We start from the raw sequence: 25,982 nt of genomic DNA on the forward strand, positions 1-25,982 counted from the left end.
ATTTTATCCTAATCTATATCTACTTTCGATAACTCCGCTACAAAACATGTCATAGTCATAACAAACCCATCATTCATCTCGGATTAACGTGAGCATTCTAATGAGATCAAATATGTCCTATCTGGGATACATATTTACAGAGAAAACCCTACTTCTTTACCAGATGGAGTTAAAAGCCTGTGTTTCGAGCGATGTATAGATCCTCCGACGGACTCTAACAATATATATTTTCGTGCTTGTAACGTAAACGGTCGGCCTAATATCTTAAAAAAACTAAACAAAGAACTTCCATGGATTTCTGGAAGTTTCTAGTTCACTTATAGCTGGACAAGAGCTTACACGGCAGGAAATGCCGTCGTAAATACCTTTCGGCCATAAAACTCCCCCCAGTACATTGGCAAAGCAGCTCTTGGCTGAATGAAAGGGAAGGGGGCTTGGGAGTTGAAAGTCAGGAATTTGAAGCTACAAACTGTTGCAGCATCACTCCAAGAAGGGGGGCTTAGCCCACGCAGGCTAGCAAGAGAACTACTTATGATATTTCATACCATATCGTGACATGGAGGAAGGCATAAAAGGCGGCCTCTCCAGAGATAAATTAATCTCAATACTTTTTGATTAGAGGCGCTACAGCCTTCCTGGTGGATTCCTCTACTGACTCTATTAGTTTAGCAGCCAAATCGGCAGGCCTGAACAATGCAGAACACCGAGCACTTTGGCTAAAAGGTTGGGAAGTAGATGCGCAGACTAAATCCAAACTCTGTAGCCTACCATGCCAGGGTGAGTACCTGTTTGGTACAAAACTGGATGAGATTCTCACCAAGGTGGGTGAGAGGAAAAAGGGGTTCCCCAATAATTATTTTCTGTCTTATAGGAGAGCATTCCAGAAACCTGTGTTTAATAAGAGGAAGGATTTTAGGACCGCTGGGCCAACAGAGACCAAACAAAAAGGTGCATTTTTTTCTCCAGTCACCTTCCACGACAGCGGTACATGAGTATGTCTCCCCACCCTAATGGGGACAGGAAACATAAAGAGGTTAAATACCCTCCCCATCCTGTAGCCTCCAGTGTTTTTCTTGTCCCCTATGGGGCATGAAGAGGTCCTGCTGTAGTGCTGCCATGGCAGGCGATAAGAGCACCCAATCCTACTCACTTTTAGCCAGGCAGCTGGGGTCGGGTGCGATGCTCTCCTCCCTGCAGAGCTGCTCCCATCTCCATCTTATCATGGACTAGGGACCTTATTCCCGCTCCTCCCGCACGTCTTCTGGGGTAAAGCGGAGCGGTGATGTGTGGCTGGGGTCCCCTCGCGGCTCCCCGGCTTCTTCCTCTCCCGACTTGGCGCCGGATTCTGAATACGCGTGAACCGGAAGTGATGTTCCCGAACTACCGGTTCACTTCCTGTGCTTTCCACCGTGGATTGCATGCCCGCTCAGCACCAGCGCTGCATTCGGCTGCCATGTGGTGCGTTCCTGTTTGGGTTCCCCTCTTCCCCCTACACCTGCGGACCAGGGAGAGGAGGAGCACGCTTTTCTGAAGCGGTAACCTCGGTTATTTAACCCTGGTTAGGCTTCACCTCCAGGTAAGGCCCTCTATCTGCGTGTGACTACTGTGGACCGACTGACCATGGATGGTGATAGACCCCTCTCTGCATCTGCCGAGCCCTGCGTCCACCCTCCTACTCTGAGTAGCGGTCTAAGGTCCCTTTTACTTCTAGGTGGCAATGAGACTTAGTCCCCTGCTCTCTCTTTTTTAGGGAGACAAGGTCTCTGCCCCTAAGAAGGACAAAACTTCCAGAAAAATGGAAGACCGCAAGTGTGGTGTGTGTGCATCAAGGCTTCCTTCCTCATACAAGAAGAAGCTTTGCCAAACCTGCACTGATGAGGTGTTGAGCTCAGAACAACCATCTCTGTTCAAAAGCATTAAATCCCTCATTAGACAAGAAGTTCAGTCCTCAGTATCGACCCTTTCCCAGTCTCTGTTACTGCAGGCACCTCCTCCCAAAAAGAGAAAATTATCGACGGTAGTTTCTGACTCAGACTCTGGTGAATTACGTTCTTCTGACTCAGAGGATTTGTGGGAGAATGAGGGCTCCACTTCTACCCCCCAAAGAGGATAATAAAAAAATATTTTTCCTCTGAAGACATACAAGAGTTAATTAGTATGCTCAGGGGGACAACGGGTGTTGAGGAAGAGGAGGTGAAGCAGTTATTGCAGAACAAAATTTTTGTTGGCCTAAAACCTAAAAAATTGAAGGGATTCCGGGTGCATGAAAATGTACAGAGCCACATATTTCATGAATGGGAGTCCCCTGAAAAAGGGCTTAGCGTTCCATCTGAACTAAAAAACAACCTCTTCCCTTTAGATGGAGACCTTTCTCTATGGGATACTCCGAAGGTAGATGTACAGGTGTCTACAGTGACGAAAAAGACAGCCCTCCCATTTGAGGACTCATCCCAACTCAGGGACCCGATGGACCGTAAAATGGAAAGTCTCCTAAGGAGATCTTGGGATACCTCCACGAACCTCCTTAGATCAAATATAGCGTTCACCTGTGTGGCTAGGTCTCTGTTTCGCTGGCTCCACACTCTAGAAGATCACCTTACCCAGGCTACTTCTTGATTCCTTTCCCCTTCTTCAGAAGGCTACGGGATTACTTGCCGACGCTTTGGCAGAATCTGTTAGAGTGGCAGTCAAGTCTGCAGTCCTTTCTAACTCAGCCAGGAGGGCTCTATGACTGAAATCCTGGAGTGGCGACATCACATCTAAAACAAAGCTTTCTGCCATTCCTTTCCAGGATCACTATTTGTTCGGTCAGGCCCTGGATGATATATTAGACAAGGCCACAGACAAAAAGAAAGCTCTTCCTGAACAGAGGAATCCGAAAAAGCGTTTTTTTTCGTCCCTCAAAAGATCAGACTTCTCAAAGAGAATTCAAGGGGAAAGGCAAGCCAGGCCGCTGGAGCTATTTAAAAGGGGGGGAAGGGTAGGAATATCCTCGTCTCCCAGTCCCAGCAGACACCTGACAAGCAGTGACTACGCCCAGGGTGTCAGGGGTTGGCTCTTGAGCTTTATCAGCCAGTGGAGATCCATCTCCTCAAACCGGTGGGTACTCTTTACTATCCAGGATGGTTAAAACTGGAGTTCGAGAGCCCTCCACCTTGCCCCCTAGGAATCGTTCCATTACAGAATCTCAGCCCTCTGGATGCATTTCTTTCCGGCCTTCAAGAATTACTCCCAAGCAGGAGTGATTTCCCCAGTACCTTATCAGGAGAGAGGCAGAGGACACTACTGTCGCCTATTTCTAATCAAAAAGCCTTCAGGGAAGCACCAAATAATCATCAACCTGTAATTACTTACAGAAGATTTAAGATGGAATCAATCAGGTCTGCGATTTCCTTGATAGGTCAGAGCTGGGTGATGGCTACGGTAGATTTGGGGGATGCATATTATCACGTCCCCATCCATCAAAAATTCCGAAAGTTCCTAAGATTTACAATCTCTCAGAATCAACTGATAACACATTATCAGTTCAACGCCCTCCCCATTGGAAACTCATCGGCACCTTGAGTGTTCACAAAGATCATGATGGAGGCAGTGATTTTCAAATGACTTCAGGGGATTTGCATAGTACCATATTTAGACGACCTGCTCGTCGTCGCTCCATCCATCTCCCGTCTAAATACGGACGTAGCAAGGACTCTAGAGATCCTGGAATCCTTGGAATGGATCCCAAACTGAGAGAAATCGGATCTGCTTCCTTCCACAAGGAAAAAATTCCTAGGGGTCCTACTGGACTCAGAATTAAGGAAATCCTTTCTACCTAGAGTGCGCCAGCTCGATCTCGTACAGAAGATAATGAAATTCAGAGCCCTGAAAGCTCCCACTCTGTGACACTCCATGTCCATTCTGGGGTCCCTAACATCCTGTATCCAGATGGTATTATGGGCCCAGGCCCACACAAGAGTTCTTCAGTCACACATTCTGTCATCCTGGGACAGGCAGCAGAGCTCCCTATCCAAGAAAGTTCTCCCCAATCATGTCAGAACATCCCTAACATGGTGGATATGTCACCGGAACCTCCAACATGGTGTCAGCTGGGACCATGTCCCACTAAAAATACTCACATCAGATGCTAGTCAGAGGGGATGGGGAGCCATAGTCGACGGAACTCACTTCCAGGGCATATGGTCTTTAGACACCAGAGCCAGCTCTTCGACCTTCAGAGGCAGTGGAAGATGCCTTAAAGGCCGCATCAGCTCTCGTTCAGGGTCACCACGTCAGGATATACTCCGACAACATGACCACTGTAGCGTACCTTGGTCATCAGGGGGGCACGAGATTCGACAAACTAAAATCACTGGCTTCAAGAATTTTTTTCCTGGGCAGAAAGACACCTCCTCTCTATCACGGCGGTCTGCCAATACCCAATGGGTCTGCCAATACCCAAGCAGACTTTCTCAGCAGTAATACACTGGACCCTCTCTGACCTTTCCTGGCACCTGCTCATTGCAGTACTTTGCTCTGCCCTCAACAGTGCAGACAAATTACGCCTGCTCCGGAGCTGCGGCAGGAAGACAAGAAGAGGACGTCATCGTATGAAGATAGGAGGCGCCGGACCCGGACCACGATGACTATCAGACTGGACCGCCCCTGGGTGAGTATAATATAACCTGTTTTTCTTACCTTTCAGGTTACATGGGGGGCTTATCTACAGCATTACAGAATGCTGTAGATAAGCCCCTGATGCCGGTGGCCTTAGCTCATATACGATTTTTGGGATGACAGATTCCCTTTAATGCTCAGACTCCTTTCACACGCCAAAAAAACCTGATATCAGTCACAATTCGTTGGCTTGACGGATCCGTCGCAGAATGTGAAAAACTGATGTGACGGATCCGTTTTTTCGCCAGATCTGACTAGCGGATCCTCCAAAAAACAGATCTGTTGCATCAGTTTTTCATCTGTTTTACAACGGATTACGAAGGATCGGTTTTTTAAATACCCATGGGAGGCTCCCAAACGTGATTGACTACTGAAAACCTATATATACAGTGTTTCTACAGCCCATCTCTGACAGGTTGTAGAGCAAGTGGCAAAGATGTAAGTTGTTATGGTGAACATTGTGAAGATTTCTGTGGATTTCACTTTTGAGGCGAATCATTTGGAAGCGATCGTTCTGGAGAAGGAGCCAGAGAGACAGCAACGCATCATGCGTCTGTGGCGACGGCGTTTTTGGATCCACGCAATTACAGCACAAAGAATGACACGTGGGGTGTATTCTACATTACATATGAAGTTGCAAGGAGACCCCGCAAAGTGTTTTTTTTTTGTTTGTTTTTAACTACGTTCGGATAAAAGTGGAGAACTTTGATTTTTTTTTTTTTTTTTTGGTGGAACGTATTGGACACATCATCCGGAGAAATTATACCTATTACCGCTTCTCAATTTCACCGGCAGAGCGTTTGATTGTGACTCTTCGGTAAGCCATTTTTATTGTATCTCCTCCTGTTAAAGCTGACTTATAACTGTAATGTTGTTGCTGGTATTTTGTAGTAATTATTACCTTGCCTTTTTTCACAGATTCCTTGCAACTGGCGAATCCCTTTCCTCACTCCATTTTCAATTCAGACTTGAGATTTCCACTATATCAGAGATTGTTAGACACACCTGTCGCGCATTGTGGGACTGTTTGCATGAAGAATTTATGCCACATCCCATAACGGAGAGTTGACTGGAGATTGCAGAAAACTTTCAAAAAATGTCAGTTTCCAAATTGCTTGGGTGCAGTGGACAGGAAACATATTTGGATCCTCATACCTGCTGCATCAGGCTCAGAATATTTCAGCTGCAAGAAATATTTCTCCATCGTGCTCATAGCCATTGCAGACGCACATACAAGTTTATAGCGGTCGATATTGGGGCCTATGGCAGCTCCAATGCCTCTCAAGTTTTTAAATTGTCTGCAATGGGGTGTCATTTATATGTAAACAGCTTCTAATTTCCACCACCAAGACCCTTTCCTCAAGCCTCTGGCCCACCGATGCCGTTTGTATGTGTTCGAGATGAAGCGTTCCAATCTCAGAACACCTGTTGAAGTCGTACGCAAGTAGTGGATTGATGCCAACAGACTTGGAGGTGTGTTTGGGGTCATTGTCCTGTTGAAAAATAAATGATGGTCCAACTAAACGCAAACCGGATGGAATAGCATGCCGCTGCAAGATGCTGTGGTAGCCATGCTGGTTCAGTATGCCTTCAATTTTGAATAAATCCCCAACAGTGTCACCAGCAAAGCACCCCCACACCATCACACCTCCTCCTCAATGCTTCACGGTGGGAACCAGGCATGTAGAGTCCATCCGTTCACCTTTTCTGGGTCGCACAAAGACACGGTGGTTGGAACCAAAGATCTCAAATTTGGACTCCTCAGACCAAAGTACAGATTTCCACTGGTCTAATGTTGTGTTGTGCAGAAGTCTGGTGGAGACACAGCTGATAGTCCTACTGAATAGACTGTTAGCTGCTTTTTTCTTGCCATAAAACAAATTCTAAGTAAAGAAAAACGAGTGGCCATCATTACTTTAAGAAATGAAGGTCAGTCAGTCCGAAAAATTGGGCAAACTTTGAAAGTAAAAAGCACTGGCGCTCCTGATAGTCCCTAGTGGGGAAACAAAATTGCTTAATGTAGAGTGCTGCTGGTGATTGTGACAGGTTCTGTGTAGACCTGTAAAGTATATAAAATGAAAAAGAGTGGTATTCACCTGCGCTGTCTGTTATGAACAGGTAATTCAGAACCACAATGGACATTGAAGTTCAGAGCACACAAAGTGACCTGACAATTACCAAAAACAAAGGACGAGCTCTGAGACGTGGGAACTCTGCTGACTGCAATCCCTAATCCTAACACACCACACTAGAGGTAGCCGTGGATTGCGCCTAACGCTCCCTATGCAACTCGGCACAGCCTGCGAAACTAACTAGCCCTGAAGATAGAAAAATAAGCCTACCTTGCCTCAGAGAAATTCCCCAAAGGAAAAGGCAGCCCCCCACATATAATGCCTGTGAGTAAGATGAAAATACAAACACAGAGATGAAATAGATTTAGCAAAGTGAGGCCCGACTTACTGAATAGACCGAGGATAGGAAAGATAGCTTTGCGGTCAACACAAAAACCTACAAACAACCACGCAGAGGGGCAAAAAGACCCTCCGCACCGACTAACGGTACAGAGGTGCTCCCTCTGCGTCTCAGAGCTTCCAGCAAGCAAGAAAAACCAATAAAGCAAGCTGGACAGAAAAAATAGCAAGCAAATATAACACAAGCAAAACTTAGCTTATGCAGGATAGACAGGCCACAGGAACGATCCAGGAGGAAGCAAGACCAATACTAGAACATTGACTGGAGGCCAGGATCAAAGCACCAGGTGGAGTTAAATAGAGCAGCACCTAATGACTTAACCTCATCACCTGAGGAAGGAAACTCAGAAGCCGCAGTACCACTCTCATCCACCAAAGGAAGCTCCGAGACAGAACCAGCTGAAGTACCACTCTCGACCACAAGCTTGGCCACAGAATTCACAACAGCTGTCTACAAAAACGAACAATATGATGAAAAATAGATGAATAAATGATTAAGAGAGCACTTACTTAAGATGAAGAGGGCCAGAGCCCTTGAAATGCATTGGTTTGCTGACTAGCTATACTAGCACACCTGTCCTCTTTAGCCCCGTAGCGTGGTGACGTCACCAGCAGCTCCTCCCACCCTCTCCGACCGCTACCTCAGCGTTGCATCCGGCCGGGGCACGCGAGGTCTCGCGGTCGCATGGCTTCTGCCGCCACTCTCTCCTTAACCCACCGCTCTGTCATAGCGGTACACCTAGCGGTGGCTCAGACTTTCCGGAACCGCTTCCCTCCGCACTCAGCACTGCAGTGAGTACAGCATATTTTATGTGCACATAGCAATTGTGGCATATTAGTGCTCCAACATACTAGGGAAGCATTTCTCCTCATCTCAACATATGGGCAATCAATTCTAATCACAGTAGTCTTTGTCAGCCAGCACCTGATGGTCATTTTACTACCTTAACCTAACAGAATCCTGCGCTACTCTCACCAGCAGTAAGTTTATTGTGTACTGGGAAAACTAGACCGCATTTATTTAAAACCACACCTATAAAGGTTGTACATTTATTTAAGCAGGGGCATCTACTATAAACCTCTGAAGATTAAGCAACCGTGGTCATCACAATACCCGCATCAATTGCAGATACACAGGGATCACGTCTCTTCATTGCACATTTCCATTTAATATCTGAGTGAGTATATATTATAAATCTATTTAGTCTCACTATATTCACCAATACAAACATTTACCCTTTTTATTTTTACTTTTTCCTCTACTCATTCCCCTAAGATTCTGGTAGTACTTTAAGGACCTATTACAACATCCACTGCATAACCAATGATTACTCATTAAGTAAGTGCTCTGTTATTCATTTATTCATCTATTTTTCATCATATTGTTCGTTTTTGTAGATAGCGCAGGTGAATACCACTCTTTTTCATTTTATAAACTTTGAAAGTGTCCCCAAGTACAGTGACAAAAACCATCAAGCGCTACAAAGAAACCGGCTCACATGAGGACCTCCCCAGGAAAGGAAGACCGAGAGTCAACTCTGCTTCTGAGGATAAAGGTACCGTTACACTAAACGACTTACCAACGATCACGACCAGCTATACGACCTGGCCGTGATCGTTGGTAAGTCGTGTGGTCTCTGGGGAGCTGTCACACAGACAGCTCTCTCCAGCGACCAACGATCCGGGGAACAACTTCGGCATCGTTGAAACTGTCTTCAACGATGCCGAAGTCCCCGGGTAACAAGGGTAAACATCGGGTTACTAAGCGCCGGGCCGCGCTTAGTAACCTGATATTTACCCTGGTTACCATTGTAAAAGTAAAAAAAAAAAAACAGTACATACTCACATTCCGATGTCTGTCACGTCCCCCGGCGTCCACAGGGTTAAAACTGCTTTCGGCAGGAGCGCTGCTAATGCACGCGCTGCTGCCGAGAGCTTTCCCTGCACTGTGTCAGCGCCGGCCGTAAAGCAGCGGTGACGTCACCGCTGTGCTTTGCTTTACGTTATGTGTGAAGGTACCTTAAGTTTATCCGAGTCACCAGCTTCAGAAATCGCAGGTTAACAGCAGCTCAGATTAGAGACCAGGTCAATGCCACACAGAGTTCTAGCAGCAGACACATCTCTACAACAATTGTTAAGAGGAGACTTTGTGCAGCAGGCCTTCATGGTAAAATAGCTGCTAGGAAACCACTGCTAAGGACAGGCAACAAGCAGAAGAGACTTGTTTGGGCTAAAGAACACAAGGAATGGACATTAGACCAGTGGAAATCTGTGCTTTGGTCTGATGAGTCCAACTTTGAGATCTTCGGTTCTAACCACCGTGTCTTTGTGCGACCCAGAAAAGGTGAACGGATGGACTCTACATGCCTGGTTCCCACTGTGAAGCATGGGGGAGGAGGTGTGATGGTGTGGGAGTGCTTTGCTGGTGACAATGTTTGGGATTTATTCAAAATTGAAGGCATACTGAACCAGCATGGCTACCACAGCATCTTGCAGCGGCATGCAATTCCATCCGGTTTGCGTTTAGTTGGACCATCATTTATTTTTCAACAGGACAATCACCCCAAACACACCTCCAGGCTGTGTAAGGGCTATTTGACCAAGAAGGAGAGTGATGGGGTGCTACGCCAGATGACCTGGCCTCCAGTCACAGACCTGAACCCAATCGAGATGGTTTGGGGTGAGCTGGACCGCAGAGTGGAGGAAAAAGGGGCAACAAGTGCTAAGCATCTCTGGGAACTCCTTCAAGATTGTTGGAAGACCATTCCCGGTGACTACCTCTTGAAGCTCATCAAGAGAATGCCAAGAGTGTGCAAAGCAGTCATCAAAGCAAAAGGTGGCTACTTTGAAGAACCTAGAATATAAGACATATTTTCAGTTCTTTCACACTTTTTTGTTAAGTATATAATTCCACATGTGTTAATTCATAGTTTTGATGCCTTCAGTGTGAATGTACAATTTTCATAGTCATGAAAATACAGAAAAATCTTTAAATGAGAAGGTGTGTCCAAACTTTAGGTCTATACTGTATATATAGAGAGAGACTGTATATATGTTTTCACGAATATTGGAGCCCATGGATCCATTCTATGTCCATTTTGCAAGCCGGTGAGAAAATCTCGCTGTACAGATGCCATACGGATTACATACGGAGGTTTACATGCACAAAATACGCAGCCCAGCCACACCTTGCCTACGGATGACATACGGATCACTGTTTCGGGATCATTTCTGCGTATTACGCCTGTAAAACAACGGACCGTATTTCCCTACGCTAAGTGTGACCCGGCCTCAGAGTCCAGAGCACGCTGTGCAGCCTATTTAAAAAAAAAAAAAAAAAAAGACAAAAAGCGAAAACAATATACTCAAATCCTCAACATGAATTAAAAAAAAAAAAAAAAAACTTGATGGCGAACGCCCCGATGGTCACACCGATGACCCTGGGAGGCGCTTTGAGGACCTCTATATCGAGCCCCAGAATCTGAAGACTAGAAATAAAAAAATAAATAAATAAAAAACATTTTGTGCTTGAATGTAGGCTTATGGTTTGTGTGTACTGTGATGTTTGTGATGATTTGGTTCTGCGTTGCATGTAACTTACAAAGTGCGAGCCCGCTCCTGGTATTACTCCACTTCTCCACCCCATCCGTCTCCTTCTGGAAGCACCTCTGATGCTGCAGTTTCCTGTTAAACAAGAATTAATGCATATTAGTATGTGTACAAAAAATGTTAACATCACCAAAATATATATATGTATATATATATATATATATATATTTATTTACCTCACTGCGCTGATGATGTGAGGGAGGGCTCCCAGAAGAAGACATCGAGACCGGCTGGCTGGCCTGGTAGGCTGTGGCTGGCTGGCTGGTCTCAGGCTGGCTGGTCTTGGGCTGTCTTGCTTGCTGGATGGCTGGTAAATGGATGAGTGAAGCCCTACCTGGCAACATTTCCTAATTGGGGGCTGGCCAATTGTATCCTAATTAAATTTGAGCATGCGCAGATTAAAAAAAACGAAATCCGGCACTGGATTCAGTTATTTGATGGATTCAGTGCCCATAGGCTTCCATTCTAGCAAACGCCGGATCCGTCGCTGGACGATTTTCAACAGAAGCAAAAACATAACTTTGTTCGTCGTCTCCAGCCGCCGGACAAACAATTTTCAACGGATCCGGCGAACGACGGATGAAACGTGAGGCCATCCATCACTAATACAAGTCTATGAGAAAAAAAACTGATTTGGCGGCATCAGTCGCCGAATCCGTTGTTTTTTTCAAAATTCGACGGATTGCGACTGATTGAAAAAAAATTTGATGTGTGAAAGGGGCCTCATCCACCTATACCAAGACATGGCGAGCACCTCACTACTATTAGACACTCCCTCACAATAGACCACTATCAGGACACCTCACTACCTGACACTGCCTCATGATAGCTCTTCACACCTCACTACCACCAGACACTACCTCACAATAGACCACTATCAGGACACCTCACTATCTGACACTGCCTCATGATAGCTCTTCACAGCTCACTACTACCAGACACTACCTCACAATAGCTCTCGGCTGTGAGGTCACTTCCTGCTGGCCATGACTTTTCTGTACCGAAAAGCAGCAAGTAATGATACCTGCATTTTTGCAGCGTTTTTTTTTTTTTTCCAACACTCATTCAAGCCAATGGGTGAAAAACGCTGCAAAAATGCTGAAAGAAGTGACATGCTCTGTCCAAAAAAATGCAGCAAAGCACAAAATCCCGAGGACACAAAAAACCAATGTGTGTGAATGAGATTTCTGAAATCTCATAGGCTTTGCTGGTAATGGAAAAAGCAGCTGAAAATTAACATAAAAAAAACCACAGCAAAAACGCCCTGTGTGAACTTACCCTAATAATCCTCGGACAGTTCTGACAAACACTGAGAAGTGCCCCTTTATGGAGGTGACAGAAAGTCTGTTTAGTCACTATGAAGCTAAAGGATCAGCTCTAATCCAATGGTGAAAGAGCGATTTACCCTGAAGAGTCACAGATTGTGCGGTTGTTATACAATGTTATATTTAGGGGTTTTGTATTGTCTCCTTATAAGAATCACAATGGTTTTGTTCCGTTTCCGCTGAAGGATACAAACAAATGATCCAAATATGAAAGACGAGATCTGATGGGGAAACCAGGGACCACTTCGATATATTCTTTAATTCACATATATATTTCTAGTTTTGCTATGTCATTCTGACCTTTGATTAAGACTGCTGACAGGAATTACTGTAAATGAACATTGGGACCTTCCAACACTACACATCTGTCCACAGTTCACTTCTTATGTAAAAATCACCTGATGAATTAGGAATGATGTCATATGTAATAAACAGCTGATTCGTGCACAAACATAATGTATACGCCTACTCAAAAGAGTATATAACTGCATGTGACCAGTAAACTTTATGGCATCTTAAACAGACCACCATCTGTCTCTGTGCCATCATTGCTCAAGCATCCTCATATTTGGCAACCATCCAATATCCCTGATGAGACGTCCTCTTGGGGAGTGATAGAGATACGGTGTAAAAAGCCGATCAAATCGGGATAGGACCCCTGCAGTTCTCTCCGGTGACTCCTTGGGGCATCCTGAGTCAGGGGTCAGTCCGTCTGTGTCTATCTGACTTCTGTATGTACGCACAAGCTGCCCCCCCAGATGGTGCCAGTAGATCGAGAGAGAATTTTGATCACATTAATCTGCCTACTGCTAGTTAGTCTTGTTCTCTGGTTAATATATAGGGTTTCTGTGTGCGCCATATTAAACTTGAGCGTGCCATTCTCTTACTAGGAGGCCTCAGTGGGATTAGTGAAGTGATGCTGCGGCGGTCACAAGGGCCAAAACACTAATCATTATCCTAGTAGTCTGCACACCTATAAGCTGAGAGTTCAGTATAGGTTGCTAAATGAGTATAGAAGGGGAATTACGTTTCTACACACCTGAGCTGTGAGAGCAGTATAGGTTACGGAAGTGTGGATAGTTGGGGTGCTAGCGCCATAGGAAAAGGAGGGGCCGGGAGAAGTGGGCACAAAAAGGAAGGCTACACATTAGGAGAACAGAAGCTGGAGAAACCAGAGAACATGAGAGAGAGAGAGAGAGCAGGCAGAAATGAGAAATACAGATAGCAAAGAGCACAGGGAGGGGTGCAGCGCCCAGGAGATAGTGAAGAAAAGGAAAGGTAAAGTTGCTATGGAGGATTCGAGTAAGTTGTTAAAGGGTTTGGGGATGAAGAGTGACCCGCTAGATTCTTCCCTCTGGGACTCCGCTCTAGCAGGGAGTATGGGATGTATTACGGACAATAAGTTAGTAATACAAGCAAGGGCTTGGGCGGATGTAGCAAAGGAGTTGAAAAGAGGAGGTTAGGTTAAGGTAGAAACACCGCAAGGGATGAGATACCGACAGCAAAAATGCCTCCGCCATATCAACCTCATCTCATGGCTCCTGCGCTGCCAGGTCTGGAAGGATGGGTGTGTGTGTGGACAGCAAAACCCCGACTGGCGTGAACAATGTTCTGCCTGCGGGAGGCCAAGACCCTACGGGGCAACAGGACTTTATCCTGTCATTCACGCTCACACTAGGACACAAGAACCTGGGTACAATGTGACAATAAAACCAGAAGAAAGTCTGGTCACACCCAACACTTTAGACGATGGAGAGTATCAACCTCCAACTCTCCAGACTATGGACGCCACCGGCACCGCAGCTGCCACATCTACCCCCAGACGTCCAACTGTACCCATGAATACTACGACTGTCTTCCATTACAAACCATGGAGCCCAAAGGACCACATGACACTGATCAAGGACGCCCCAGACCCATATGACTTACCCATGGCCTTCTATTCCTGGTGGATACGGGGGCAGCCAAAACAGTTATCCGCCAGGAACATATCAACTCATCAGACATATCAGACGATACCCTCTACACTCAAGGTTTTTAGGGACTGATCCAAGAATGTAAATTGACTAAACCATTGCCTGTCTGTTTAGTTGACCACACATGTCTCACAAGGCTACTGATCAGTGACAAATCACCTGTTAACTTGCTAGGTTCTGACGTACTACAAGCAATACAAGCACATATCATGTATAAACCTGACGGTACAGTTAAGTTGACAGCTGGTATTCCAGAATCCCGCACTGTGTAAGATATTGGCGTGCCTGCCTGTATCAGACTCCCCCTCCCCACCTGAAGGCGATGAGTCACTGGCACAGGTCCCAGACCTGCTATGGGCAAAGTCTAAGACTGATATCGAACATATGCCAGTTCCTCTGGTAATGATTAACTAGAAACCAGGAGCAAAGCCACCTCAAGTTAGACAGTACCCTTTAAGTGCTGCTCAGGAAGAAGCAAAAGGAAATAATATCACAGATCTAATTGCTTCTGGGGCCAAAAAATCCACAAAGTCTGTAGCAAACACTCCCTTATTTCCAGTAAAGAAAAAGGGTAGGAAAGGGGAGCCGGTCACTTACAGAATGGTCCATGATCTTAGGGCCATAAATGCAGTCACTGAATTACTCACACCAGTGGTACCAAATCCACACACAATTATGTCACAGATCCCGACAACGACTGCTTGCTTCACCTGCATTGACCTCGCTAATGCCTACTTCTCTGTGCCGCTACTTCACGACTGTCAATATCTTTTTGCTTTCACTTTCAGGGGCCAGCAGCATATTTGGATGGTGTTACCACAAGGTGCTCACAACTCCCCAACCATGTATAATGCTGCATTGCAACTTGTTTTGCAGGATTGGATCATTCCACATGCTGAGGTAGTTCTACTCCAGTATGTGGATGACGTACTCCTTTGTGCCCCAAATAGAGATGTATGCAGTGAAGCTACAATCTCACTGCTTCAACACCTTGCTTCAAAAGGCTGTAAAGCCTCAAGAGAGAAATTACAGTTTTGTCAACTAAAGGTTGTATTCCTGGGATATTGCATATCACAGGGAGCATGCCACCTGACAGAGGATAGGAAAAGGCAATTGAACTACTGAAGCCTCCCACAGGGATTCAACATGTACGCACTTTCTTGGGGTTAGCATCATATTGTAAGCAATGATGGCATCTGAAACAGACCACCATCTGTCTCTGTCCCATCATTGCTCGAGCATCCTCATATTTGGCAACCATCCAATATCCCTGAGGGTCTGACTCGCAGACCACCCTAACAGAACCAAGGAAACATGTATTACTCTCATAGTACAGGGCCTCTTTCTTGGCCCCAGACACAGTATAATGTTCCCCCAGTATCCTCCACACATTATGATAGTACAAGATGTCCCACACAATATGCTGCCACCCAAAACACTAGATAATAAATCCTCACTTATACCCATTCTTGATACCATACAGCCACTTTCTTAGTTCTCACCCACAGTATAATTTTTCCACAGTACCTCCATCCCCAGTCTTTGGGGGGTGTTTTTCATGTAATATATGGAAGCCTACAAGAAAATACTAAAAAAAAACATAATATAAAGAGAAAATAAAACACTGTTCATGTAGACATTGTTATCAAACATCTCCTGTCTTGATGTTCTTACAATCTTTTATAAAAGCCCCAAACTTCTGTGTGTGAATCAGACCTGAGATCGAACGTGATAGAAGATTACAGTGCGGGGAAGACGGGAAACCTTCATATAGACGGCCGGTGGTGATGGAGTCAGTGATGGACTCTGGACAAATCTGTTTCTAGAGCCGTAGTAGAAGATGAAGATGTCGTCCTCATCATGAAGTAGTTATTTGTCCTGTCACGTGTAATGAATATCTCCTGCAGTATTGCTAATGCCGATTCCAGTGTCGGTAAATGAGACGAGAATTAGCGTTATGGAAGATGAGTCTATGAGAAACGTATTCAGCTGCCGACTCCGAGGAAGAAGCTGCTTGTTGTCTGTGGCCTAAATATATAGGTTTTATTAGTAGATGTCAGGGAAAAACGCATTATGTTTAAAAAAATAAAAATGCTATTACTGCTTGGGTCACCGCCAGTCTCTGTATTTTCTCGTCATTCTAAACAAACTTGTTATTCCTACAGCCAATCAGTTTGATAGGGTATTCAGGGACCCCCATAGTTCACACACATATATATGAATCCTTACATGACTTGTGTTTCACTGCTCCTACTGAATCACCACATTCTTTCAGTAGCGTGAGCTACTGACAAACCCTATATTGCTTAAGGGAATAGTTAATAACGGTGTTGGTGGTGGGAGTTATTAGATAGTAATGATTAATGAGCGTTGTCCACCTTAATTGTACTAATTATCTACTTTCTGTATATGAAAGGTACTTTTCCATGTGAGAATATGTTTTTATCCAATCAATAGTTTGTATACCACATTGATGTGAATGCCCTAATGTGAAAGGGTATATAATGTGAGCTATGGAATAAAGGAGTTATGATTGTTTTCTATGCAGATACAATTTGTCTCTGTGTGAATTCATCATCTGCTCGAGCGTCCTCCTAATAATATTTGGAAACCATCCAATATACTCTGGTCCGCTTGAGACCAACCTAACAAGTTGCTGAAGCAGTGAGTAACAGCCCGTGATTGGGAGTATGGAGGAGATTTCCTACTCAGAAATTCAGCTTATGTTACAGTCCATACAAGACTAGAGAATGCAACATCTGCACGTTCTATCTCTTTATATGTTTCCTTTAATATTTCCAGTAATTGTATTATTACACAGGATTTTTATGATGTTACATTGGCTCATCTCATTCAGGTCTCTACAATATCGGATCATCTCCGTGAAGATCTTCTATTTAAGTGAATTTTCCTGATTTACCCATCAAAGATGGATATGGACAGAGACAAGATGGCGGAGAGGATATTACACCTCACCCTAGAGATCCTCTTCCGGCTTACTGGAGAGGTGAGAGATTCTGATGGCGTCACATTACATCATTCTTATCTATGGGAACAACAGATGGACAGAACTGGAGAGGTGAGGACTCTGGAAATGTCTGTAGTGAGATTTATTAATGTGTCTCTCCATAACCAGGATTACACAGTAGTGAAGAAGACGTCTAGTGAGCGCTGTCAGGACCCTGTGTCCGAGGGATGGGGAAGACCCCTGAGTCCAATCCCAAGACCTCCATGTAACCCCCTGGTATATGAGGACATCAATGACCAGAAGATCCTAGAACTCACCTACAAGATGATTGAGCTGCTGACTGGAGAGGTGACACTGCTGGGAATGCTGGGACATTATAAGTAATGCTATGAAGGGATCCGGGGATGACGGTATAATTCTATGTGTCAGATTCCTGTAAGGTATCAGGATGTCTCCATCTATTTCTCCATGGAGGAGTGGGAGTATTTAGAAGGACACAAAGATCTGTACAAGGACGTCATGATGCAGGTTCCTCAACCCCTCACCTCACCAGGTAATAGACAGGACTAAACACACGGCCTATAATTATGTCTGTAAAGAATGAATTAAATCCCTGTATGTGTTTTCTCCAGTTCAATCCAGTAAGAGGACAACACCAGAGAGATGTCCCCGTCCCCTTCTTCCACAGGACTGTAAACTAGAATATCCAAATGTTCCTCAGGATCATCAGGTAGATGGAGAGAAGATGTTATGAGATCTACCCTCTATGATGTGTAGACGGTTGTGAAGGTCTTGTGCTCAGTCTTGTTTTATCCACCAGTATTATATGTTTTATACTTGTGTAATGAGAACGGTGGAGATGGAAGGATTAGAGCTGATCATAGATGTGACTTCTCCATCTGTCTGTGACTTTTACAATATTTGTTTCAGGGTAAAGATCTGACCCATATTAATACTGCAGCGACATATGTGAGGGGTGATGAGCGGTGTAAAGAGGAGATTCCCACATATGACTACCGAGGTGAGTAGTAACTACTAAACACAGAGAAGTCATAGATTCTTCTCAGTCTCTGGCTGTGGCTGCTTTATCGATTGCCTATTCTGGTCATATCACAATTGTGTGATCGCCATTTTGCCTCTAGACCACAACATTCTGCTCCATTTGGAAATGTTGAAATTACTTTGAGAAATTGTTAAATTTTTCTCTATAGAACGTACAACCTGAAGGATCCACCTACCCCCTGTGATTAGGAGATGCTGCCCATTACCTGCCCAGATCTGTAAACTACAAAGCAAAATGACGTAGAATGTGCTGACAAGTTAGAAAATCACTTGAAGAAAAATATTATGATGGGCCTGTAAGGCTATGTGCACACGCAGGAAATGTGGTGCAGAATTTTCTGCACTAAATCCGCATCTCCTGGCAGAATCCGCAGCTGCGGATTTGCAGCGGATTTTGTGCGGATTTGCCGCCGAATTGATGCAGATTTTGTGCGGATTTTCTGCAGTTTTTGCCACTGCGGATTTCTATCATGGAGGGTTGCAGAAACGCTGCAGATCCGCACAAAAGAAGTGACATGCACTTATTTTAAATCCGCAGCAATTCCGCACTGATTTTTCCGCATCATCTCCACAACTTTTTTTTTTTTTTGGTCATTGATTTACATTGTACTGTAAATCACAGTGCGGATCTGCAGCATCTCTGCGCAGAAAAAAACGCTGCGGAACCCGCATCGTGTGCACATAGCCTAAGAGAATTCGGAATGTAATGATGCTGTTGGATACCTAGAACCCTGATATCTTATTGGATGAATCTACCTTCTCTCCCTTCTGTGCTGCTGTATGTGCTCATATGGTCCCTACAAGACCAGGTCCTGTCTTTTTGGCCAAACTTCACTTTTATGATCGACAACATTAAATGCACAGTGAGGCCAAGTGTGAATTTCTGTACAATAACAGAGTTTCCTTGCTTTTATCCTGACTTTTCTGACTTTTCCGTATCTTTTAAAACTGACTGCTTTCAAACAAGATTTTGATAAACTATACAAAAACAATTACACCTGTGCCATGATATATCTCTAAGCTGTGCGTGGCTGATGGCTGTAATATACATTTATTCCCGCCTGCAGGAGATGTGTTGGCTCGAGCCCTGGTTTCATGGATTCACTCCACGTCATAAATTCCTTTATGAAACAAAGAAAATGTTAGTCAGCTCACCCATTATATGGATTTCTCTTCACTCCTTCCCGCACGGGAAAAGGTTGAGCAGCGGGTCCAATATGTAAAAAACAGATGAATTCCAGCAGGAAATGAAGATTTCATAAAAAATTCTACATTTATTTGCACATATTAAAATATCCATCCCTATGGTACACCACCAAATTAAGTGAGAACAGCAGTGTGCACAATCCAGCGTTAAACGCAGCGTTTACCAACATGTTTCGACGTGAGTCTTAACCCCTTAACGACCGCCGATACGCCTTTTAACGGCGGTAGTTAAGGGTACTTAAACCAGATCGCCGTTAATTAACGGCGCTGTGGAAAAAGTGAATAGCGCCCCCCAGAGTCGGATTTTCTCTGGGGTCTCAGTTGCCGTAGGCTAGCCGAGACCACAAAGATAATGATTCGGGGGGGTTTTAATGACCTCCCCCCCCCCCATCGCCGTTTACCGTTCGCCACAAAAAAAACGCGATTTCCCATTTAATTTCTCTGTCCTCCGATGTGATCTCACATCAGAGAACAGAGAAATGGGGTCCCCGATTACCCCCGATACTCACCCGTCTCCCCCGATGCTCTTTGTGGCTCCTGATGGGCGCTGCCTTCTTCCTGCAAAAAAATGGCGGGTGCATGCGCAGTGCGCCCGCCGGTCGGCACCTGGAAGATCTTTGGGGTCTCGGCTGCCGGGGGTAGCCGAGACCCCAAAGAACATGATCGGCGGTTTTTACCGACCCCTGTTTTGCGATCGCCGGTAATTAACTGTTTACTGGCGGCCGCAAAAAAAAAAAAGCGATGTGTCATTCTCTATCCTCTAATGTGATCGCACATCAGAGGACAGAGAAATAGGGGGATCGGGGACCCTGTTATACTTACCGGTGTCCCTGGGTTCTCCTGCATCCCCTCCTGGCCGCCAGCTTCTTCCTCTGGTAAGAAAATGGTGGGCGGGTTGGGGCTAGGGTTAGAGTTGGGGCTAAAGTTAGGGTTAGGGTTGGGGCTATAGTTAGGGTTAGGGTTGGGGCTAAAGTTACGGCTAGGGTTGGGGCTAAAGTTAGGGTTAGAGTTGGGGCTAAAGTTAGGGTTGGGGCTAAAATTACGGTTAGGGTTGGGGCTAGGGTTAGGGTTGAGGCTAGGGTTAGAGTTGGGGCTAAAGTTAGGGTTGGGGCTAAAGTTAGGGTTAGGGTTGGGGTAAAGTTAGGGTTGGGGCTAAAGTTAGGGTTAGGGTTGGGGCTAAAGTTAGGGTTAGGGTGGGGGCTAAAGTTAGGGTTGGGGCTAAAGTTAGGGTTAGGGTTGGGGTTAAATTAGGGTTAGGGTTGGGGCTAGGGTTAAGGTTGAGGCTAGGGTTAGAGTTGGGGCTAAAGTTAGGGTTAGGGTTGGGGTAAAGTTAGGGTTCGGGCTAAATTTAGGGTTAGGGTTGGGACTAGGGTTAGGGTTGAGGCTAAACTTAGGGTTGGGGCTAAAGTTAGGGTTGGGGCTAAAGTTGGGGTTAGGGTTGGGGCTAAAGTTAGGGTTGGGATTAGGGTTAGGATTGACATTAGGATTAGGTTTGGCATTAGGGTTACGTTTGGGATTACGGTTTAGGTTAGGGATTAGGGTTAAGGTTAGGATTGGTACTAGGGTTAGGGGTGTATTAGGGTTAGGTTTGAGGTTAGGGTTGAGATTAGGATTGTGGATCGGGTGGGGGTTAGGGGTGTGTTTGGGTTAAGGTTGGAGTTAGAAATGGGGGTGTCCACTGTTTAGGTACATCAGGGTGTCTCCAAACGCGACAGCCAATTTTGCGCTCAAAAAGTCAAATGGTGCTCCCTCCCTACTGAGCTCTGCCGTGTGCCTAAACAGTGGTTTTCCCCCACATATGGGGCATCAGCGTACTCAGGACTCATTGGACAACAACTTTTGAGGTGCAGTTTCTCCTGCTACCCTTGCGAAAATAAAAAAAATTGGGGGCTAAAAAAATGATTTTTGTGGGAAAGGATTTTTTATTTTCACGGCTCTATGTTATAAATTTCTGTGAAGCACTTGGGGGTACAAAGTGCTCACCACACATCTAGATAAGTTCCTTAATGGGTCTGGTTTCCAAAATAGTGTCACTTGTGGGGGTTTCCACTGTTTAGGCACATCAGAGGCTCTCCAAACGCGACATGGCGTCCGATCTCAATTCCAGCCAATTCTGCATTGAAAAAGTAAAACTGCACTCCTCTTCTAAGCTCTGCCATGCACCCAAACAGCAGTTTACCCCCACATATGGGGAATTGACGTACTCAGGAGAAATTGCACAACAACTTTCGTGGTCAAATTTCTCCTTTTACCCTTGTGAAAATAAAAATTTGGGGCGAAAGATCATTTATGTAGAAAGAATGCGATTTTTTATTTTCACGGTTCTACATTATAAACTTCTGTGAAGCACTTGGGGGTTCAAAGTGCTCACCACACATCTAGATAAGTTCCTTAAGGGGTCTAGTTTCCAAAATGGTGTCACTTGTGGGGTGTTTCCACTGTTTAGGCACATCAGGGGCTTTCCAAATGCAACATGGCGTCCGATTTCAATTCCAGCCAATTCTGCATTGAAAATGTCAACAACAAAAAAGGAGAAAAAGCCAGCTCACCAGTAATCACCGCAGGTGCCAGGAACTCCGTAGCAAGCAAACGTAGTGTTCATAGAAAAAGAAAGATTAGTTCCAGCTCCTTAAAATTCTTCTTTATTTCATCATTAAAAGTAAAAATAAATACACATGGTGTACATGCTCCCTAGAGTATATGCCAAACACGGACCAAGGCAACTTGTTTCGATCTCACCGATCTTTGTCAAAGCCATACCATAGTCTATATACACCTACCCTATATACAGGGGAGTCTCCAATAGAAAACACAGTTGTTATCACATGACATAATGAAACGTCCTTCTTGTTAAAAATAGATACAAATTTATAAAATCTTTCACAAATTACATATCACAGTCAACAATAATGCAGCATTGATTCATTTCGGTTATTTAATCTTTCAGGGAATCTAATATTCAGGTGGTATATCCAGTAAGCTTCTCTATCTCGTCTGATATCTCCCCCTCGAGCCGGCATACTGACATGTTCTATTCCTTGGACTTGAAAATGTGCTGTGCTGCGGGCATGGTGCGTAATAAAATGTCTGGCCGCTGCTGACACTTTCCTATCTGTGTTGTTAGTGTTACTCATGTCCTATAAGTGTTCCCTGATTCGTGTCTTTACCTTTGTGAATGTACAGTGGGGCAAAAAAGTATTTAGTCAGTCAGCAATAGTGCAAGTTCCACCACTTAAAAAGATGAGAGGCGTCTGTAATTTACATCATAGGTAGACCTCAACTATGGGAGACAAACTGAGAAAAAAAAATCCAGAAAATCACATTGTCTGTTTTTTTTATTTGCATTTTATGGTGGAAAATAAGTACCGTATATACTCGAGTATCCCACAAATGATAGATTGCAAGCTTTGTAGTCTATAAATGTATTTTATAGACTACATTTGTAGAACTACAATTAATATATTGTTTGATATTAAAGCTAGCTGCACTGTCCGTGTTATAGAAGATTTTTGTGATATAGTAGAATAGTAGATTCCCTGAAGGATTCTATCTCTCTCTCTCTTTTTCTCTTTTTCTCTTTCTTTTTCTCTCTTTCGCTTTTTCTCTTTTTCTCTTTCTCTTTTTCTCTTTCTCTTTTTCTCTTTCTCTTTCTCTCTTTCTCTTTTTCTTTCTCTTTTTCTCTTTCTCTCTTTCTATTTCTCCTTCTCTCTTTCTCTTTCCCCCGGAATCAGGAAGTCACCCAAAAAAAAATCCATGCGCATTAAAGGCGAACGGATCCGGCGCATCAGTTTTTCGCAATTTATGTTGCATCCGTTTTTTTAAACATTAGCTGGATTTTGCCTGAAACAAAAAGCCTGATGTGTGAAAGTAGCCTTAATTCTGCATTATTATTGACTGTGATATGTAATTTGTGAAAGATTTTATGAATTTGTATCTATTTTTAACAAGAAGGACGTTTCATTATGTCATGTGATAACTTTGTTTTCTATTGGAGACTCCCCTGTATATGGGGTGGGTGTATATAGACTATGGTATGGCTTTGACAAAGATCGGTGAGATCGAAACGCGTTGCCTTGGTCCGTGTTTGGCATATACTCTAGTGAGCATGTACACCATGTTCATTTATTTTTACTTTTAATCTACTATATAAAGCTGAAAGCTGTGTGTGTGTGTATGTGTGTGTGTATGTCCGGGATTGGCATCTGCACCATCGCAGCTACAGCCACACATCTGGACCCCGAGAGCGTCATATGCTATATTGTGAGGCGAAATTTTAACCCCGCGCGTTCCAATTCACCAAACAATTTTGTCCCTATCTACATAATGGGGAAAAAAGTGAAAGGAAAAGTGTTGGAAGCGTCGCAGCTACAGCAACAAAATTTTGCACAGTCACACGTCTGGACCCTGAGAGCGTCATAGGCTACGTTGTGAGGTGAAATTTTAACCCCGCGCTTTCCAATTCACCAAACAATTTTGCCCCTATCTACATGATGGGGAAAAAAGTGAAAGGAAAAGTGTTGGAGGCGTCGCAGCTACAGAAACAAAATTTTGCACAGTCACACGTCTGGACCCTGAGAGCGTCATAGGCTACGTTGTGAGGTGAATTTTTAACCCCGCGCTTTCCAATTCACCAAACTATTTTTCCCCTATCTACATAATGGGGAAAAGTGAAAGGAAAAGTGTTGGAGGCAAATTGACAGCTGCCAGATGTGAACAAGGGGGACTTAAAGAGTGAGAGCGATGGCGCCAAAGAGTATATACCGTACAGTTGCTAAGGTGGGACCCCGACATGGGATACTCCCCACACACGGGGATATGAACACACACACAAAAGGCGCCACAAACTACCACGTGCTTGAACGCATATACCACCCTCAGCACACAGTTCACCACACATACACCAACCTCGCCACATAAAAGTCGAAACACAAAAGTCGCCGCTCAAAATTCACCACGCGCAAAACTCGCCACATGCAAAAAATAGGCTCACGCAAAACTCGCCACAAGTGCAAAACTCACCTCATGGAAAACTCGCCACACGCAAAACTTGCACATGCGGAAAAATTGCCACATGCACAAAATTTGCAACACATGCAAAAGTTGCCTCACACAAAACTTGCACATACTCAAAAGGCACCAGACATAAAACTCACCACGCGCAAAACTCGCCATGCGCAAAACTTGCTGCACACAACTTGCTACACTAACCTGTCACATGCAACTCGACACACAAAAAGTTGCTACACGCATGTTGCCACACAAAACTCATCTCACAGAAGTCGCTACATGCATGTCGCCACACACAACTCAACACACACAACTTGACAAACGAAACTCGCCCTAAAACACACACAAGTCTGGTATTAGCCTTCAAAAATAAAATTCTGATTAATAAGCAGACAAACTACAAGAGCAACAAATGTACCATATAGGAAATACGGCAGCTGTCAGTCACATAACCTGTCTATTATGTGTATGTGTGAGCTAATATATACTGCCAGGGGGAGGGCTTCCTGTTGGCTGGGGATTTATCAGGCTGCCAATTTATCTTACAAATACTGAGGTAAAAATACTGAGCAAATAACGTGTTAACGAGGTCTAATACAGGAGATCACACAGGTATATACTATATACAGGGGAGATGACACACAGGTATATACTATATAAAGGAGGAGATGACATACAGGTACATACTATATACAGGAGGAGATGACATACAGGTATATACTATATACAGGAGGAGATGACACACAGGTATATACTATATACAGGAGCAGATTACCTATAGGTATATACTATATACAGGAGGAGATGACATACAGGTACAGTGGGGCAAAAAAGTATTTAGTCAGTCAGCAATAGTGCAAGTTCCACCACTTAAAAAGATGAGAGGCGTCTGTAATTTACATCATAGGTAGACCTCAACTATGGGAGACAAACTGAGAAAAAAAAATCCAGAAAATCACATTGTCTGTTTTTTTTAACATTTTATTTGCATATTATGGTGGAAAATAAGTATTTGGTCAGAAACAAAATTTCATCTCAATACTTTGTAATATATCCTTTGTTGGCAATGACAGAGTTCAAACGTTTTCTGTAAGTCTTCACAAGGTTGCCACACACTGTTGTTGGTATGTTGGCCCATTCCTCAATGCAGATCTCCTCTAGAGCAGTGATGTTTTTGGCTTTTCGCTTGGCAACACGGACTTTCAACTCCCTCCAAAGGTTTTCTATAGGGTTGAGATCTGGAGACTGGCTAGGCCACTCCAGGAGCTTGAAATGCTTCTTACGAAGCCACTCCTTCGTTGCCCTGGCGGTGTGCTTTGGATCATTGTCATGTTGAAAGACCCAGCCACGTTTCATCTTCAATGCCCTTGCTGATGGAAGGAGGTTTGCACTCAAAATCTCACGATACATGGCCCCATTCATTCTTTCATGTACCCGGATCAGTCGTCCTGGCCCCTTTGCAGAGAAACAGCCCCAAAGCATGATGTTTCCACCACCATGCTTTACAGTAGGTATGGTGTTTGATGGATGCACCTCAGTATTCTTTTTCCTCCAAACACGACAAGTTGTGTTTCTACCAAACAGTTCCAGTTTGGTTTCATCAGACCATAGGACATTCTCCCCAAACTCCTCTGGATCATCCAAATGCTCTCTAGCAAACTTCAGACGGGCCCGGACATGTACTGGCTTAAGCAGTGGG

The 25,982-nt window shown here is 44.4% G+C and overlaps 1 protein-coding gene across 1 annotated transcript in view; it reads left to right on the top strand.

Annotated features, from left to right (window-relative positions):
• The window catches only part of LOC138663547 (oocyte zinc finger protein XlCOF22-like), an 86,263-nt gene that overhangs the window by 28,198 nt on the left and 32,083 nt on the right, over positions 1–25,982 (top strand). Inside the window, exons 3-7 of the mRNA XM_069749788.1 lie at positions 16,898–17,047; positions 17,177–17,356; positions 17,438–17,561; positions 17,641–17,738; positions 17,939–18,029. Coding sequence (XP_069605889.1) covers positions 16,970–17,047; positions 17,177–17,356; positions 17,438–17,561; positions 17,641–17,738; positions 17,939–18,029 — 571 coding nt within the window. The 5' untranslated portion in view covers positions 16,898–16,969. The remainder of the gene's footprint in view (positions 1–16,897; positions 17,048–17,176; positions 17,357–17,437; positions 17,562–17,640; positions 17,739–17,938; positions 18,030–25,982) is intronic.

Source organism: Ranitomeya imitator, chromosome 2 (assembly GCF_032444005.1).
Source record: "Ranitomeya imitator isolate aRanImi1 chromosome 2, aRanImi1.pri, whole genome shotgun sequence".
Lineage (NCBI taxonomy): Eukaryota > Metazoa > Chordata > Amphibia > Anura > Dendrobatidae > Ranitomeya > Ranitomeya imitator.